The 19,114-nt window shown below is 41.9% G+C and overlaps 1 protein-coding gene across 6 annotated transcripts in view; it reads left to right on the top strand.

Moving 5' to 3' along the window:
- Nucleotides 1-19,114, top strand: part of sema5ba (sema domain, seven thrombospondin repeats (type 1 and type 1-like), transmembrane domain (TM) and short cytoplasmic domain, (semaphorin) 5Ba) — a 108,950-nt gene that overhangs the window by 46,217 nt on the left and 43,619 nt on the right. For all 6 annotated transcript variants that reach the window (XM_028991718.1, XM_028991717.1, XM_028991720.1 and 3 more), the window contains 3 exons: nt 7,239-7,478; nt 12,309-12,408; nt 12,499-12,544. In XM_028991718.1, the coding sequence (XP_028847551.1) occupies nt 7,292-7,478; nt 12,309-12,408; nt 12,499-12,544 (333 nt within the window). In that variant the 5' untranslated portion in view covers nt 7,239-7,291. The remainder of the gene's footprint in view (nt 1-7,238; nt 7,479-12,308; nt 12,409-12,498; nt 12,545-19,114) is intronic.

The raw sequence follows: 19,114 nt of genomic DNA, 5'->3' as shown, positions 1-19,114 counted from the left end.
GAAAATAGCATTGGACTTAAGACGGAGCCTTGGGGAACACCAAACTCCAATTCAAGACTCAAGAGAGGTTTATTGTCAGTAATAACAGTGTCACAGTATACAGTGTCATTAAGCTCAGAGTAATTGAACAGGGAGGCAGCTGTCTGTAATCAGGGTCAATGAGCGTGGGTGGTTCAGGGAGCGAATGTAGCATCAGAGACGGGGATGGAATTATGGTCGTGGATGGAAAAGGCAGTTTGTAACATCCAAAAGCGTTGTGAGGTGAAGTCAATTTAGGAAATGGCTTACAGCAAACATGAATAAATTCGATGAATGAGTTCACTGTTGTCCTGGCCGTGTAGTACTTCTGGGTCTGCAAGGTTGGGGTCACCCTGGTGGCTCTGCGGATGAGTGGCACCGTGACACTGGGATTATTTTTGTTCTTGTGAAAGTAAAGTGATTGTCATTGTGATACACAGCACAGCACACTGTGCTCACAGCAAAATGTGTCCTCTGCTTTTAACCCATTACCCTTAGTGACCAGTGGGCAGCCATGACAGGTGCCCAGGGAGCAGTGTGTGGGTGGAGCAGGCCACCACTGCCAAAATCAGTTTTTGGTTTTAGCTCAATGAAATACTTTAAGCACCAATGGGTTTTCAGTAAGTTACTTTTCTTGTAGAATTGTGCTGCAAATAATGATGTTTGTTAACCATATTGTCATTTAATCATTTACAAGTCAATATTTTCTATATGGACAGCTATTTAAAAAGAAGAAAAAAGTAAACCTGTAAAACTATGTTGTTAAATGCGATGCTGTTGGAAATTTGGTGCACTTAACTTGGTGCACCTAAGAAAAAAAGTTGGCCGTTCCAGTGCAACAAGAGCAAAAACTCTACAGCCCTCGTATGATGTGTCAAATTTCCTCAAAGATCTACTTATGAATCAATGAAACCGTACTGATTAGTCACTTGGTCATGTTCAGCAGGGTCTGAGGGTGATTTAAGCTGGTAGGATAATAATAATTATATCCTATTATATTCTGTTTAACTGAATCTAGTATAGACAGGAATGTGTTTCTCAGTGAGACTTCTAATTTATCACTGTGGATCACAGTGGATACTACAAAGATACACAATATTCAATCACAAATTCACAAAAGCCACATTATACAAAAATATAAATAAATACTATTGTTATAAATATGTATTTTATTTTGTCAAAGACAAAGGACAAGGACAATTGTGGTCTTTTAAACATCTTAATGATAACATCAATTCTTACCTCTATACAAAATGTGTAAAGTTCTACTTAGTTTATTGCACCATTTAACAAAATGTTTACAAATTCTAAAAGGTTCTATTTGAAAGACTGGGATTCTGTATTCTTTCTGTATCCTTTGGTTTTATCAATGGAGACAGTCGCCATTTTTCATTCCGTGTCAGTGCTTTGTGATGAGTTTGTGTGTGGTCATGTGACTGGTGAAATGTGATTTGTTGCTATGTCTGAATGGTGAAACATAGTCATGCGTTAGATCCACTGAGAGGAGATGAGAGGGACTTCATCAGATGTGAATTGCTTGTTTCCAAGATGGATAAATTCTTAGTTCATTTACATTTTAAAGCCTTTGGCAGACGCCCGTAGGAAAGCCCATTGAGACATACTGTATGTGATTTTGGGCTATATAAGAAATAAATGTTGTTGTTATCCAGAGCGACTTACAATGTGCTTCCATGTTACAATCAATGAAGTGATCGATTCTGGTTCACTAGGACCCCCAACTATGAATACAACCTTTTTATTCACTCTGTTCTAGTTTCTATACAGAAATCAGACAAGAAGAAGGTTACAAGTACATCTAAATATTTTCTAAAGAGGAAGGTGTTGAGCTGCCGTTTGAAAATACTCAGTGACTGAGCTGTTCTGACCTCGAAGGGAAGTTCATTCCACCACCGAGGGGCCAAGACAGAGAAGAGTCTAGATGAGCGTCTTCCTTTTACCTTCAGAGATGGGGGGACCAGGCGAGCAGTACTGGAGGCTCGGAGTATACGAGGTGCAGAGTGAGGTGTAATAAGGGCTGTGAGGTAGGATGGTGCTACTCCATGTTTGGCTTTGTAGGCCAGCATCAGTATTTTGAACCTGATGCGTGCAGCTACAGGGAGCCAGTGGAGGGAACGTAGCAGAGGGGTGGTGTGGGAGAATTTGGGAAGGTTGAAGATCAGTCGTGCTGCTGCATTTTGTATTAGTTGTAGAGGTCAGATGGTACTTAGAAGAAGACCAGCTAGAAGGGAGTTACAGTAATCCAGTCGTGAGATTGAACCAATATCTGTGTGGCCTGTGTTGACAGATAATGGCGGATTTGTCTGATATTGTAGGGAAGGAATCTACATGAGTGCGAAAGATTGCTGATGTGAGTCGAGAAGGAGAGTTGGTTGTCTATTGTTACTTCAAGGCTGCGGGCTGTTGTAGAAGGAGAGACCTGTGAGATAAATAGCAAGATCCTGATGTGGTGAAGAATCTGCTGGAATGAATATTAGTTCAGTTTTGGTGGGATTGAGTTGGAGGTGATGGGCTGCCATCCAAGATGAGATGTCAGTTAGACATGCAGAGATTTTGGAAGCAGCTTATAGATCAGAGGGAAGAAAGGAGAAGAGGAGTTGTGTGTCGTTGGCATAGCAGTGGTAGGATAATCCATGTGGAGAGGACCTAGCACTGAGCATTGAGGGACACCAGGACATCCCGATTCACCAATGAGGTGCCACTGAGCAAAGCACAGTCCCCACACACTGCTCCCCGGGTGCCTGTCATGGCTGCCCATCATGGTTGCCCACTGGTTTAAAAGCAGGGTGATGGGTTAAAAGCAGAGGACACATTTCACTGTGTGCACCATGTGCTGTGGTGCTGTGTATCACAAGTGACAATCACTTCACTTTAATCACTTCACCCAGGTTCAAATCCCACTTACTACCATTGTGTTCCTGAGCAAGACACTTAACCCTAAATTGCTCCAGGGGGACTGTCTCTGGATAAATGGATAAATGCTGTAAATGTTAATCTTATATAATCTTAATCTGAGTGTTAAACCTAAGTGCAAATAAAAAAGGTTAAACTGCAATCGCAAATAATAATGGGCTTAAGGGGCGACCCTGCCTAGTCAAATGAAAGAGGTGAAAATATCCAGATTGAGTGTTATTTGTTCTAACAGATGCTTGCAGTGAGGAGTAAAGTATTCTAAGTATTCAGTCTTCTTCCAGGGCATAATGTACATTTAACGTATACACTACTCAGAATAAGCTAGGGATATTGTAATTTACATGATTGCTTTTTCTATTTGCATCATTTTAATGAAATAAATAAAAGTTCCCTTTGATATTACTAATAATGTATGAGATTAAAAACAGGTATAGCCCCAAATAAGAAAAAACTAAAGTAGCGAGTGTTTGCACCATTTGCCGCAATGACAGCTTGACAGCGATGTCTCATGCTCCTCACCAGCCTCATGATGTTGTTCTGAGGCAATGCTTTCCACTCTTCCACAAATGCTATATGCGTTTCTGCAGGTCACCTGGGATTGGGGTACTATCATTCAGTCTCTGTTTCAACTGGTCCCAGACGTGCTCTGTGAGGTTCAGGTCAGGGGACATTGATGGCCATTCAATATGAGACTAGCTGTGACAATTCTGCCACGATGTGGTGGAGCATTATCATCCATGAACAGAAAGCTGTGGGTGTGCTGGCGGAATTGGGGGATGATGATGGGTTCTATGATGTCTCTGAGGTAAGAACATGCAGTGACTGAGCCATGTATAATAACCAAATCTGTTTTTACGCTGACTGGTGCTGCCCAGACTATTGTACCTCCTCCACCAAAGCAAACCCTGGGGACCATGCTGACCTCAGCGTATCGCTCACCTCACCTTCTCCAGCAATGCTGACATGACACTCATCAGTGAACAGGACTGTAGACCACAGCTGCATTGTCCAGGTCACATAGTCTTGTGCCCACTGCAAACATTCACGGTGGTGTCTTGGTGTCAGTGGTTTCACCTGCAACGGTCATCTGGCATTTCAGCCAAAGCGGTGGAGTCGGTTGTGAATGGTTTGTCTGGAAACCCTAGTACCCCATGCATCTCGTAAATGGTCCTTAGGTACTGGTCATCATTGTGGTCTGCTGATGACACTTTGATAATGCCTGCCACCAAGGCCAGGTGACGCTGCTCGTCCGTTAAATGACATTGTGTGTTCATGGCTGTTTAAATTATGAACTTGGGAAGATTTACTGACAATACCAGCTTTTTATACCCACCAAATGTTGAAATTGATTCCATATTGAGAAAGATTGTCTCTTGGTCTTGGCCCCAATATAAAGCACACCTGTATACAATGAGACATTACATGGAAAACACAAGATGAGGTGTGTCTGTCACCCCAATACAATTGCCTTCCTATTCCAAAATGTTTGAAGTGAAACAAACACTGTGTGTATGACATCCATTAAGTCTCTCACAATATCCCTAACTTATTAGTGGTGTATATTCTTATTTTTAACAAGGGAAAAGTTAAGTCTGTATTTCCAGTGAAAAACACTACTTTTCAATTTACCAAGGCTGTGTCCCTGCTGCACATGTATTTTTGTTTCATGTAAACACAACCTGCCTGTCACATGATTCCATCCATGTGACCGGGAGCAACATGGAGATGAGGTAACGTGAGTCCCATAAATCGGCAACATGGTCACTGCTCAGTCATTGATTGGCATTCGTCAACTCAACTCGGCTCCTTATCCACCTCAACTAAATAAGATTTATCCTGTTCATCTCCTCACCTCTCTCACCCTCTCATCCTGCCCCTTCCCCAATTCAACCTAGAATAACAACGGCAACATCCATTCACTCTCGTTCATATATTAAACTGGATATATATTATATATTCCAGCCATTTGCTAAAATTATTTAAGTACATTTTTTCCTCATTAATGAGGAAATTGGTGACATTTTAAGTATTTGAATTGTATTTTGATAATTGTATTTTAATATTGATACAACACGTCTCACATATGATTATATGACTGCAATACAATATGAATTGAGATTAAACAGAGGTCTCTAACAAGCATAGTATCGTTGCTTGCATGAATGCCATCAATGATGAATGATGCTGCCTTCATCGTCATCTATGACATCACACCTTGACAGCAGATGTAAAAGAGTTGAAATGAAGCACAGCCTTACATCCTGCTGTCTGTCGCAAGACTGCCTTACCTGCGATCATCCCTCTTGTCCTTTTTTTGGAGTCAACTCGGTTAATTATTAGGAAGCTTCTTGGCTCCAGGCTGCAGCATCAGGAATTTGTATCCAAGGACAGACACTCATTAGCACTCATTCCTATGCGTAGCACCACAAACTCTGCTATCCATCCTTGACCAGCGTCAGACAGGACTTGAGGAGAGGCAGTGTGCCAGCTGAAAAGAATTTGGCTGGTGTGTAGCCATTGGCACAGCGTGGCAGGCCATGGGCAGATTCCAGCTCAGCCCACTCTCTGGGACTCCCCAGTGAGCTGTGTGACCAGCTGTTCAGACCCCTAATTTGTCACTTTTTTTGGTGAGTTGTGTGTTTGTGCATGGCCTTCAAACTCTGTGATTATCAAAAAGGACTAATAAATTGACATCTGTGCTCTGCATGTCCCAAGCCCACTGCCTTATAACTCATCTTTGCATGTGTGTGTGTGTGCTGGTGGGAACGCTTTATCTCCAAGGACAGATCAGTTCAGAATCCTGCTTGTTCTTAAATCAGAAATGGGCACTCATCACATAAATCATTTAAACCCCTGTTGGTTTTGTAAGGTTGCCTACTAACAAAGAAAGGACCAGTCTATAATTTCAATTGCAGAATCCAGAAAATGCATCTGAAAAAAAATTATAAATTAATTTTATTTTTCATGAATGAAACCATATGAATTTTACTTTATTGGTTGCTTACATCTATTCACTGATGATTTATTTTCATATTCGGATTAAAGATTATGCATCTCCGTTGCATTGTAATAGGAAAAAATCTAATTGGAATCAGCTGTGACGCCCAGGGCTCACACAGCAGGTGCACCTGATTAAGGAGTCCTGGTCACTCCAAGCAGAAGACAATTAAGCACAAGTGACCAAAGAGGACAAGCAGCTCACAGAAGATCTTTGTATTCATTTATGTTACATGCCTTTGGGTTGCTTTCAGTTTATTTCCATACAGTTTTCGGCCATCGTGCCTGATTTGCTTTCTGTTTGAATAAAAATCCCTTTGCTAAAATATCCAGCTTCTGCGCGGCCTTCCCCTTCCGGCCCCAAACCGTGAAATCAGTATTGGTGTTTTCCTTTTGTGCGTGTAAAAAAATACTTTTAGTCCCACCTTTTTACATTACATTAATGGCATTTAACAATTACCCTTATCCAGAGTGACTTACAATCAGTAGTTACAGGGACAGTCCCCCTGGAGCAACTTAGGGTTAAGTGTCTTGCTCAGGGACACAATGGTAGTAAGTGGGATTTGAACCTGGGTCTTCTGGTTCATAGGAGAGTGGGATTTGAACCCCCTAGGCTACTACCACCCTTTTTGTGGGAATCACCAAATAAATTAACACATACCAAAGTGCACTAGCATTTTGTGCTGATAAGTCCTTTACATGTTCCAATTGACGTAACACGCATAAATGCATTTAGTTGAGTTATAATGCATTATAGAGGCGCACAAATTAGATTTTGTTTCATTGTGTACAGTTGGAGGCATTTCCATTCATCCATACATCCTAGTGAGGGGAAGTGGTGGCCTAGCAGGTAAGGAAACTGACCCGTAATCAGAAGGTTGCCAGTTAGAGATGCTACTGAGGTGCCACTGAGCAAAGCACTGTCCCCACACACTGCTCCCTGAGTACCTGTCATGGCTGCCCACTGCTCACTAAGGTGATGGGTTAAATGCAAAAGACACATTTAGTTGTCACCATGTGCTGTGCTGTGTTTCACAATGACAAATCACTGCACTTTTCACAAACCTGAACATGAAGAGAACAACTCATTAATTAGAGATGACCGCTATAGCTTCAATGGAACATCACATTTTCAGCATCGTACAATTTTAGACCAGTGGGTTTTGGTACACTGGGCTTTCTCCACTGACTTATTGACCAAATATTAATTGGTCATTCAATCATTTTTATTCTGTTGTTGGGATTTGAAATTCTCCAGCCATAATATTGCCCCTCCTCTCTCCTTTCCTCAGGTGAACCACAGAAGCCCACCTTGGCAGCTAAAGGAGAGGTTGCCTTCATCACAATGACCACCTCTCAGCATGCGTCTGGCTGGTCCCCATTTGTCCTCCTCTTCTTTGTGCTCTTCCACCTTTGTCAGCCTGTCAGCCTTTCCCAGGAACCCCAGCCTCTCACAGACCACGCCCCTACCACACCGGTCCAGCCAGCGCCTGACTGCGCCCAGAGAATGCACCCTGTCATCTCCATCCAGGGTGAGCATCAGGCCGTTTTACTCATTGCTCTTCAATCTAATCATTTTTAAAGCATTTTTATTCATGTTTTCATGTATGTTACATTATGATCAACATACCACATTTTATCCAGCTGCTCCCAATTCCTGTGAGTTCATGAATGTATGTCACTATTTTAGTTAAAAACATCACTGAATCCCAGTTTACTCAATATTTAGTGAACAGTTAAGGCAATCATGTTAAAATAATATTAGTCAAACAAACCGTTTTAAGGCTATAGTTAATAAATATTTTAATTTCCTAGATATACTGTGAATCATTACGCAATGCACGGAGGTCTTTGCATCTTCTGTCATAATAGTTCATTTATTGGGCACTGATGCATTTTTGCTAATGAAAGTGGACAGAAGAATTCAGTTCAGCCAGATTGTCTACATGCCCCCACAAAGCACATAGAAAACAAGGCAGCATCATTTGGATGTGGGCGATTTCATTTCTTCATCTGATCGTAATGCCACAGCATGGAAAAGAGATGGAGCCAGATGTAGAGAATCAGCCCACATATCTTCTCAGCTTGGCTGATAAGAAGGAAATAAATGGCCTCCTCCATTCTGGTGAAGAATGTGAAGATGGCTCTTGTTGATGTGAGCTGTGGAAAGAAGGATGTTTGTACCGGGGATCTGAGTGCAGATGGTCTCTTGGAGGGAACTTGAGGAAGAAAAGGACGCCAGAAGACTTCAGCCACAGGGCCCTTTAATATTGGAACATTAACACAATCATGTATCAAACTGAGTTTCCTTTAGGCTGGGCCTTCATATTTTATTGCAGCTCCGAGGTACTTTTTTCCTGCCCCGGTTTATCAACATTAAGGCAGGGGTGTGTAAGCCAGCTAGGGCTTTTTTTGTGACATGTTAACGCTCAGAACCTGCAGATACAACTAGCATATTACATTTGCTACAAAACACTGATCTCAGTCTGGGCTCAGCTACCCATCACACTTCTGAAGGGTGAGTGATTTGAAATGGTGCATTCAAGCATCTAGTCTAACCTGGAGGCGCCCAGGGGTTTTTTACAGCAGGTCATCGATTCAGAAACCTTTTTGCATATGAAACTTGCAGTAGGGTCCTCGTTGTTTTTTACTTTAAGACTTCAGTTGCTCCTATTACATTGACATTCCCATATTTTAACAGATTTTCTTAATTTTCTCATCTTAATGTTAGCCATGCTCAGGCCGGGTTCAGGCACCTGTCATTATGAGTCGAAAAAACTAAACATTTGAATGAATTAATGATTCATTTATTACATCACATCGGTTTGGGTAAATTAATCTGTGTATGACTTTGGAGCCTCCCAACATTCTTCTACTTCCCATGAAGCAGAAGACACACCTCAGTTTAAGCAAAGAACATATGTGTTTTTTTGCATTTGTTAGAATTAACTCTGGATTCTCACACCAGATTTGAGTTTTCTAATCCCAGCAGACAGCATGTCTGCTCAAACAGAAACTTGACAGCTGTCTTCTTTCTACTTCTCTTTCTGAGCTCTCTCTCTGGACCTTAGAGCCAGTTATTGGCTGCAAATTGTTTTTATCTCTGCACCAGGCTGAATCTTTGATCTGAGCAGCTTCTCAGACAATGGGAAAGCTGTTCTTGGGGGCGGCAGCAGAATAATGGTGCACAAACACAAATGTCTATATTAGTCCTCATGGGACATGATAAAGACCCAGATATGAAGCTGTTCAAATCCGACATTGCTCATTTTACTTCGATTATTTGAAGAGAACGAATGGACAATGGATTTTGGTGCTTTATCGTGGGTGGGTGGGTGTGTTACCATATATATATCTGTGCTAGTCAGCCTCCAAAAAGGCTGATAGACAAGAACCCTTTTGATTTGCGATGAAATGACACTTATTCTGCTAGGGGGAAACACAATTAGAGAAGGAAGGTCATGACTAATATTTGTTTCCTGTTCTGGTATAATGTAATTAGAGAAACATTGGGGTTCCTAAAGTTGGAGAAGATTCTACATTCATTCTGTGGTGCCTTTCCTGTCTTTAGAATTCATGACACACTTTCCTGTCTTCAGAATTCATGGCACACATTACAACCCTCCCGAAGACCTGTCTTGAAATTTTCATGACTGCAGAATATTATTCACAACAAGCTCTGACTGGCCCATTAATATTGGAGAAAAAATCTTGTTGGTTGTTTTAAAACTGAAAGTATCAGAGAGGAAGTTAAACAGAATACAATTCTTTTAGGTTGAAAATGTTAGACCTCGGCTGTCCGCTGATATCCACCATGTTGTCATAACTCTGTTTGGTTATGTTATGTGACTAAAGACACTATCAAATAAGAACTTTCTAATAAATATCTCCAGTGTATGCATCTTTATGTACTCTTCTTCTCCTCAAGGCAGCAGAGATGTGAAGACTTCACCAGCCTTTTTAATAGTGAGAAGCTTCAGTAAATCATTGTTAAAATAATTGTTACACATTTCATACTTGATGCTACAACATGCTTTTTAAAAACAATGTATTATTATCAATACAAAACAAAATGAATACATTTTTTCATTATTATTAATACAAAAACAAAATGCCCCGCCATCCACCCCACCAGTACAGCACAATCACCAATCATTTTGGTTCAGATCTGGTTCAGGCTTGAGGAGGTGTCCACTCAGTGGAGACATGTCTTTTCAAGTTGACTTTGAAGATGATCCAGCAGCGGGTCCCATCGTTTAAAGAAAGACTGCTAAGAACTGAGCATATCCTTTCATGAGGAAGGACATTACGGATGATCCTGTATCACTGGGTTTCAGCAGGAGGGCTCTTCTTAATCCATTCAGTCAGCATACCTCTGCATGCCTTATGGAGATGTTTGTCCAGTTGCTTGTATTTTATGGGAGTAAGGGACACAATCTTAGAGGCAAGTCCATCAAAAAAGCCCTGGATCTTTATTAACTTTAACTTTGAGAATTCTTTACATTTACAGCATTAATCAGACGCCCTTATCCAGAGCGACTTACAATCATTATTTACTAACGATCAGGGAGAAGGTCCTTAGATAGCGAGGTTACCAAGTACCCAATGGTCAGTCTGTCTGAGCTCCAGAGGTCCTCTGTGGACAGAGGAGAACCTTCTAGAAAGACAATCATCTCTGCAGCAATCCACCAATCAGGTCTATATGGTAGAGTGGCCAGATGGAAGCCACTCCTTAGTTAAAGGCATGTGGCAGCCAGTCTTAAGTTTGCCAAGGGGCCTGAAGGACTCAGACCATGAGAAACAAAATTCTTTGGTCTTTGTTAGGAATGGCAGGCGTTGTGTTTAAAGGAAACCAGGCACCGCTCATCACCAGGCCAATACCTTCCCTACAGTGAAGCATGGTGGTTGCAGCATCATGCTGTGGGGATGTTCAACTGCAGTACCTGGGAGACTAGTCAGGATAGAGGCAGACTTGAATCTGATTGAACATCTCTGGAGAGATCTTAAAATGTCTGTGCACTGAATTCCCATCCAAGCTGATTGAGAGGTGCTGCTAACTTGTGGCATCATATTCAAGACTTGAGACTGCTGCCAAAGGTACATCAACAAAGTATTGAGCAAAGGCTGTGAATACTGACAAAGGTGTAGATATGATTTCACAGTTTTTTTTTTTATTCTTAAGTTTTTCTTGAGGCAAATTTACACTGCAGCACATGGTTTACACAATGAAATTTATCCTCTGCTTTTAAACAATCACCCTTAAGTGAGCACTGGGTAGCCATGACAGGCTCCCAGGGAGCAGTGTGTGGGGATGGTGCTTTGTCCAACAGGCAACCTTCTTATTATGGGGCCACTTCCTTAACCGCTTGGCCACCACTGACCCACTATTGCTGGTAGTCTACAGCTTTGCTAGTAAGAACAACAAGATCTACACAGGTTGATACAAATACATTAATATTTTCAGAAATAGTCTTTTCAATGTGACTAAATGTGCTCACAGTCATTTTCATTAAGATGAAAAAGGGCCGTTCATTGCACTCCTTCTCAGCCACTAGACCATGATGTATAAATGGGTCTGTATTCATATTGCTATGAATCTTCAAATCCAGAGCACCTTTTATATCTTTGCAAAGAAAACTTACAATGCCACATGCTCCCAATCAGTTATTAAAGGTTTTAATTATGTGGCTTTTGTTATAGTGGTGAGAGAGCAGAGACCTACCAAGGATCAATCTGGAGCTCTCTTTCCTCCAGAATGCTATATGCGGATGCTATGTGCTGATATGCCTCTGTCCATGGCAGCAGCAAGACTAAACTGACTTATTTCTTTCTTTATCTGTATCATGTAATGGATTTTAAGGTGAAGTGACCATTGTCATAGATCAATTGTCAAAAATAATGCTCAGCAGCATAGAAAAAAATGCATCTCTTTGTGCTCAGATTTGTCATTTCATAACAGCCCAGCAGGTGCCCTAGAGAATGTTTTGGCAGGATTTGAGTGGAGAGGTTTTGACTGGGTGTCATGTTGCATTAGGAATGTGTCCCAGAGTGCATTGTCCCTCTCAGCTGGTTCCAGTGGCAACGGACTAGACTACACAAGACTCTAAGTGAGACAGTGGTCACCAATACAGAACAGACCCCTGTCTGTTGCCCACCACTATCTCATGTGTGCTATGCTGAATACCTAGATACTCAGGTTGCATTTCACAGGCAGTTGTTTGTTTAAGTCTCTGAATGTGACTGTCTTGAGTAAATGAGAATGTTCAGAGCTCCACCCACACCTTCTGTTTTCCTTCAGCCTTAAATCACATGGTACGCACCCTGTATCCTTCATCGAATCCCATTTGCCTTTCCCCTTGCAGAACTCAGTCAATGGATTTCAGAGTTCTCCCTCCCTGGAGTGAAGGACTACTCCCAGCTGACTCTTGACCTCTCCAGGAATGAGCTTATAGTTGGTGCAAGGTAAAAATTCATTCCAGTTATTTACATTAATTTAGTGTATTTGCTGGATCTTCAGTGTATTTTACCTTGTATCCTTCTTTTATTCTGCAGAAACTACCTCTTCAGACTCAGTCTCAGCAACATTTCCCTTATACAGGTGAGTGGAGTTTTATTTTCCATTTTTTTTTACCCAGCACTGTGGTCATAAACCTGTAGTTCACCCAGACCCTGTCCTTCTGTAAAAACTCTTGTTCAGGCACCCAATCTTAGTGAGTGGGGTTTGAAGGTCATAGGCTTGTTACCAAATAAGCTACTAATCTTTTTGATACAGAATACCCCATGAAACATCAGCCTGCCTGTTTGAAGCATTTAATATTGAGGTAACTGCATGTCTTCTTCTATGAGACAAGGATTGTCTCTGGTCCTGTAGGTGGCCACAGCTACATCAGGAATATGGACTCTCCCAAAAGGATTTCACAACATCAGCTTCCTTATGACTAACTCAGCGGACGGCAATGACAAACCTGAGCCCCGCTGAACCATTACCACCATTCCCCTGGTAGTAAGGCTGCTTTCACTCCTCACCACAACCCATATCACCCATATCACAAGAGGAGGCCAACTGCAGTATCTTTTGATCCAGTCTACCCATGTCTCTTCCACCACCCTCCGCCCTCCTCTGCAATCAGGGGCTGGGGATAAAACGAGATCGATTTAACTTCATCTGGAGCACTGAGAGCAGTGTCAGTGCTGTGATCAATGGGTGATGAGTGGCAGACCCAGAGAAGAGCCTCTAAGCTCCACTATGTTCCACACTGAAAACAGTGGGAGGGTTAAGGGTGTCAGAGAGGAAAGCCATTGGTACAGGTCTGTTGTGAAGTTCCAGGGTTTAGGTTATAATCCAGGGCGCGTACGCTGAGTGATTATATGTCATGACGATTATGATGATCAGCTTTGGACATAATTACTTGAACAACTGCCAATCAGAGTCTACCTTTTCTGGCACCTTTTTTTTTTTTTTTTTTTTTTATATCTGCTGCATGCAGTGTGGCTGAATATTATGAAGGCTTATTATTTAGTTTTATATGTTAATAAAATATTGATCTTAAACTATTGATGCTCTCAAAAAATATCATGCCATATCACATAGTCCAAACGGAGCACTTGAAACACAAATTGATTTATTCTTTAAACACCTCTTAAGTTGCCTTTTAGCACTCTAAACTCTCCATGAATGCACGTTGATGCCACACCACGTTTTTGCCTGTGTCTCTTGACTGTTTTGACATTCATATTTTTGCTTGATAATTTAGCATTTAAATTTTGGATCTTACTGTTTTGATTAATCCAAATCTGTTTTCTCAGATGTTCTCTTCATTTCTCTGAGTCAGTTATAACCTTATTCAAGTGTTATTAAACTCTGTCTGGTCTGCATTGCTTTGGTATGACTGAGATGCTTCTGAGGTTATAGTTTGTCCTTTTTAAGAGTGGAGACAGAGCAAGGGTGAGCATCTTGACCTTGTTGGAGATACACTGTGGTGGGGCGGGGACCGTGGGGGTGGTTTTTGTTGAGTCGCTGCTAGTCTGATTAGAGTCCCAGACTTCATGGGCTTGGAATGTAAACAGCCTGGACTGCGCCAGAGTAAATGAGCTCCTGTGGCCATGTTACAAGCCTGAGTAATGATTGGAGATCACGATAAAGTTCACCTGGATATCAGTAATCTGATAAAAATGGCAGAAATTTGCAAGTTAACTAGAGCAAGCACCATGTTCATCACGCACTTGAGAGAAGCACGAACACGACAGAATGAGAGAGAGGGATTGTGTGTGTTTACATTTAGATTTCATTGGTTTCTTATGGTTATGATAAGCAACGCAGGCAGAACCAGGTGACGTGATTCCCTGTGCGAAGCTTGAAAAGAGCGAAATAACTGAAAACAGAGCTAAGCAGGGTAGTGATAATCACGCTTTTACATATTAATAAACCGTTTATTATCTCTGGTGTGTTTGTTTTCAGTTTGGCAATAAACAGAAAAAGATGTCTGAAAATGAATTGAAAAAAATCTAATCGTTTGATATAGGAATGTGTGTTGTAATTACATGTTTTGCTATATCTCTTAGCCCTAGGCCTGAGGATCTGCTCCATCTTTTAAATCTCTCACACGTTCTCCGTCCAGCCAGTACACATGCATTGTTAACGCTGCCAGGTGCAAACCTTGCAGAAAATTAAATATTGATTGTGTGATTTTAATGTGACAATAATTTAGTGATAAGTTAAAATCACCAGAAAAATCTGCCATGATTAGTATCTTTCTCCTAGTCTCTCCCCATGGCACTGGCCTATGTCTGGATTTTCCTACACAAGACAGTCCCAGCAACTCTGAGCTCTCTTTCCTACACAAGACAAGGCAGTCCCAGCGACTCTGAGCTCTCTCTCCAGGTGTCCAGACAGAAGGTCTCAGGACCTTCTTCCATCAGACCTTGGAGCTAAGTTTATTTGCCATACAGCACGCACCCCCTGTCGCAGATGAAGGAAAAACCAAAAACTGTTGCCAGAGTTTTGTACAAGACAGGATGTTGCTGCATTTATTGATGAACTTACAGCTGACTGGAACCCTCCTAGTGATAGAAGTCAAGGGTTGGAGAAGTCCAGAGTGTAGTCCAGTGTCATGGTGTACATTAGGTGTCCATTATGATGCTACTGGTCAATTTGAAGATCCCTGAAGCTGTAGTTGTTACGGTGGTGGTGGCTGTGGTGACATTCTGGTTCGTTTCATGCCAAGTCCTCGTTTAGCAGTTGCCAGGAACCAGGATTTATCTGCTGGTCTCTTCACTGGAGTCTGCCAGTAGTCTGTGCGCCCGATTCAGTGTCAGTAGTGACTCCGCACCCTTCAAACACATATTGTAAATAACTAAAAGTTCTCTCAGGTACTGCGGGGCAAGACCATTTAGAGGTTTATAGGTCAAAAGTAGGATTTTGTAGTCAATCCTAAATTTGATGGGTAACTGGAGCATCCAGACAGTAATGCGTTGCAGTAATCTAACCTTGATGTAATAAATGCATGGACCAACTTTTCTGCGTCATGCATTAAGATTGTATTTCTTATTTTCGCAATATTTGTAAGTTGAAAGAATGCTATCCTAGTGATATTATCTACATATGAATTGAATGAGAGACCTGCATCAATGATGACACCTAGATCCTTTACTTAAGTACTTGGTGAGATAGAAAGGCATCCAGAAAGTATTCACAGCACATCACTTTTTTCACATTTTGTAATGTTACAGCCAGTACTTGAGTTGAGGGGGGATGAGGAGGGATGTGATCCTACTGAAATAAAAAGTCAAAATCATCCCCGTACTAAATTGAACATCCCCATCCCTTGTGTTGTTTTAATAAATGTATAGGTTTATTAAGTAAAATACCATGAGTGAGGTGAGGGAACATGCCAACATAATGTGCATGCCAACATTTTTCTTTTTAATTTACATCAGTAAGTGGATAAGCAGGTGACTGCAGAGTTGGCCCATGGCATAGGCAATATAGGCAAATGCTCAGGTCAAAATCTATCCAGGCGGCACCACAAACGATGGAAGAAAAAAAGTGCATAAGTATTCACAGCCTTTGCCTTGAATCTCAAAATTGAGCTCAGAAGCCTCCTGTTTCTCCTGATCATCCTTGAGATGTTTCTGCAGTTTAATTGGAGTCCACCTGTGTGGGGAAAAAAGTTGATGGACATGATATAACGTCACACAGTTCATGTCAGGACACAAACCAAGCATGAAGTCAAAGGAGTTGTCTGTAGACCTCCAACACAGTATTCTGGGGAAGGTTACAGAAACATTTCTGCTGCTTTTGAAGGTCCCAGTAAGCACAGTGGCCTCAATCATCCGTAAGCGGAAGAAGTTAAAGCACACCAGGACTCTCCCTAGAGCTGGCTGCTCCAAAGGGTTTTTGTTCTTGGCTTTTATGCCGCATGCCTTCACTAACACAGGTTTAGACATTTGTGAACAATATTTGACATTAATGTTTTTTGTGTATGTAGAAGACTTTTTTGAGCTCAGGAATGACATAGAAAGGTAAATATTCTGTTGAACCGTGTGTCACCCCTCTATGTCCTAACCATGTGGCTTCAGAAACACTTCCCAGTCTCCATTTTTCAGGATGTTCATCTCCTGATGGAGCATGTGGTGATAGTCACCCCTAAAAGCAGCCTAGGATGTATTGTGGTTGTAAGTAGACCAAGCTGTGGCTCTTCCTCATATTGCAACATCAACAACATGTATTTCTTATATAGCCCAAAATCACATACAGTATGTCTCAATGGGCTTTGACAGGCCCTACAGTTGACACCCCAACACTTAACCCTTTTGCACACAAGGAAAAACTCCACACAAAAAGAAAAGAAGAAACCTTGTGAAGGAGTGATATAGAGAGTGACCCCCTTCCAGTGTAGAGTGAGCCTGAAACAGTGCAGGGTTGTCCAAGAAAAGTGCAGTATATAGCATCTGTCAATGTTGGGAGGTATTGGACTGTTCAGAATAGGTTTAAATCCAGTGTCATGGTCTATTTGAAGATCCCTGAAGCTTTAGCCGTTATGGTGGCTGGGGTTGTGTTGACCAATGGTTGACTGGATTGTCTTGTCAGAAGCTCATTGATCCCTCTGGTGGTCTCACCATTGGATTCTGGAGGGACACAATGGTAGTTACCCACCCCAAATAGCCATGAGTGTGTTGGGATGGTATCCTGCTCAGAACTATCTTAGTGGAACCTTGTTGGTTTGGAATTTGAACATGTAACCTTTCCCTTCCTTAACTGCTAGGCCACCACTGCACTTCTCATAATGAAGGACTCAGGGTTCTGCATCTGCAGTCTTGCTGTGTACACTATCGCTCATGCAGTCAGTGTGACTAGTTCTATAAAATGTTGAAAATTGATGTTTTGTGAAATAAACTAGTATTTTTTTGTAACAGCTGTGTAGTGCTTAGGCACCTGAGTCTACACCATGGCGGGTGTCATCTCTGCCATCTATTGTGCACATCATATAGCGCAGGAAACCAGAGACCTGAACTTGAAACACCATCCCAATTCTGATGATGAATGGTTCTATGACGCTGCAGAACTACTTGTTTTCAACCTTCCCACATTCTCCCACACCACTCTGCACCACTCATTGTCCCTCCACTGGCTTCCTGTAGCTGCCCAGATCAGATTCAAAATACTGAAGCTTACATACAAAGCCAAGGAAGGGTCACACCCTCCTACCTCAGATTTTTAGGGGTTAGGGTTCTTATGCATATTTTTAAAAGGCAGGGTAGTAGTGTAAGGTAGTAGTTCTTGTAAGTTGCTCTGGATAAGATAGTCTTCCAAATGTAAATGAGACACAAACACTGGTGCTCCCCAAATGATGTCCTCCACGGACAGTGTCCCAAGCTTCCTCCAGTACCAGTGCCAACTTCCTGCTGAAGTTGTGAGGTTCAATGCAGATTTCTTCTCCGCAACACCTTCATGCACTCATTCTTCTGGTTAGCACAAACTTCAGGAATTCCCCAGTACCGGCACCACATGACCGTGCCTTGCCTTACTCCATTCTTCTGGTTACAATTGCCAGGTTCATAACAATGCCACAATGGTGAGCTTCCTTACCACAACGGCTAGATCTGCATGCATCCATTCTTCTGGTCTCATCAGAAACTCCATGGTCATGTCCGGTTCCATATCATCCAGCCCTGTCTTTTTCCATCCTGTCTGTTCACAATCAGATTCCTCTTTTCACTTCCTGGCACTGCCTTTGTCAGAGTGTTCAACACCAGTGTGGCCTCACATCACCTGGTCCCTCTTTTCTCTGTTTTTCTGGTTCCAGAGGGGTTGCCAGATCCCCCTATTCCAATCTGTCCACTCGCAACTGGCAAAGAAACATTTTTAGGTTCTCTTGGTAAATTAAGTCTTTTCAACTAGTTTCCCAACTTATTTATTTTTACAGTGTACACTGTATTTTCAGAGACTATTCAAAGCAGGAGGAGAGCCTACTCTGCACACTGTTTGTAGGGATCACAGGACAAAGAACTGAGTCATTGAAAGTCCAGGCACAATGATCAGGTCACTACTGAATGGAGGCAACCTGAATCAGGAACTCTGTTAATGGATGAGAAAGGGTGGGGTCTCAACAAGCCTTGTTGAAGCCCAAGGACCTTAAACAGCCTCATATGAGATGAATAGCATTGCTGCAGCTTTTTGGGAGGGATGGGTAAAAGGAACACAGGAACACAAAGGAATTCAGAGATGAGTATGTAAATGAGCCTTTTTTCATCAGTGATAGTTTGGTTGACGTATCTGAATCTTTAACCACATCACTCTGATCACTTCTTCAGAATGGCAGAAGAAATGGTTTTAGAAAAAGGAAAAAAGGGAAATTATTCATTGCATTTTGAAATATTTCGGTATGACACAAGGTTAGAAATCAGAGGTGAATACGTTTGGTCTGTCTCCCAGAGGGCCTTTTGGTGTTTGGGCTAGGAGGGTGTTAGATATGGAACAAGGAGCCAAAATAGCCAACTGATCACTTAGGCTTGCCTAGCATGGTCTCACCATGGCATGGACACAGTCACAAAATGACTGAAGGGTAAGTCTATAATTGAGGGCTTCCAAGTAACTGGCACTGACCAGAGAGTAGAAGAGCATTAATGATTGAAGAGAAACAGTGGTGCCATCTTTCTGGTCCTTGTC

This window comes from Denticeps clupeoides, chromosome 9 (genome assembly GCF_900700375.1).
Source record: "Denticeps clupeoides chromosome 9, fDenClu1.1, whole genome shotgun sequence".
Lineage (NCBI taxonomy): Eukaryota > Metazoa > Chordata > Actinopteri > Clupeiformes > Denticipitidae > Denticeps > Denticeps clupeoides.
Note: the sequence above shows the minus strand (reverse complement) of the source record. Positions and strands in the feature narration are given on the sequence as shown.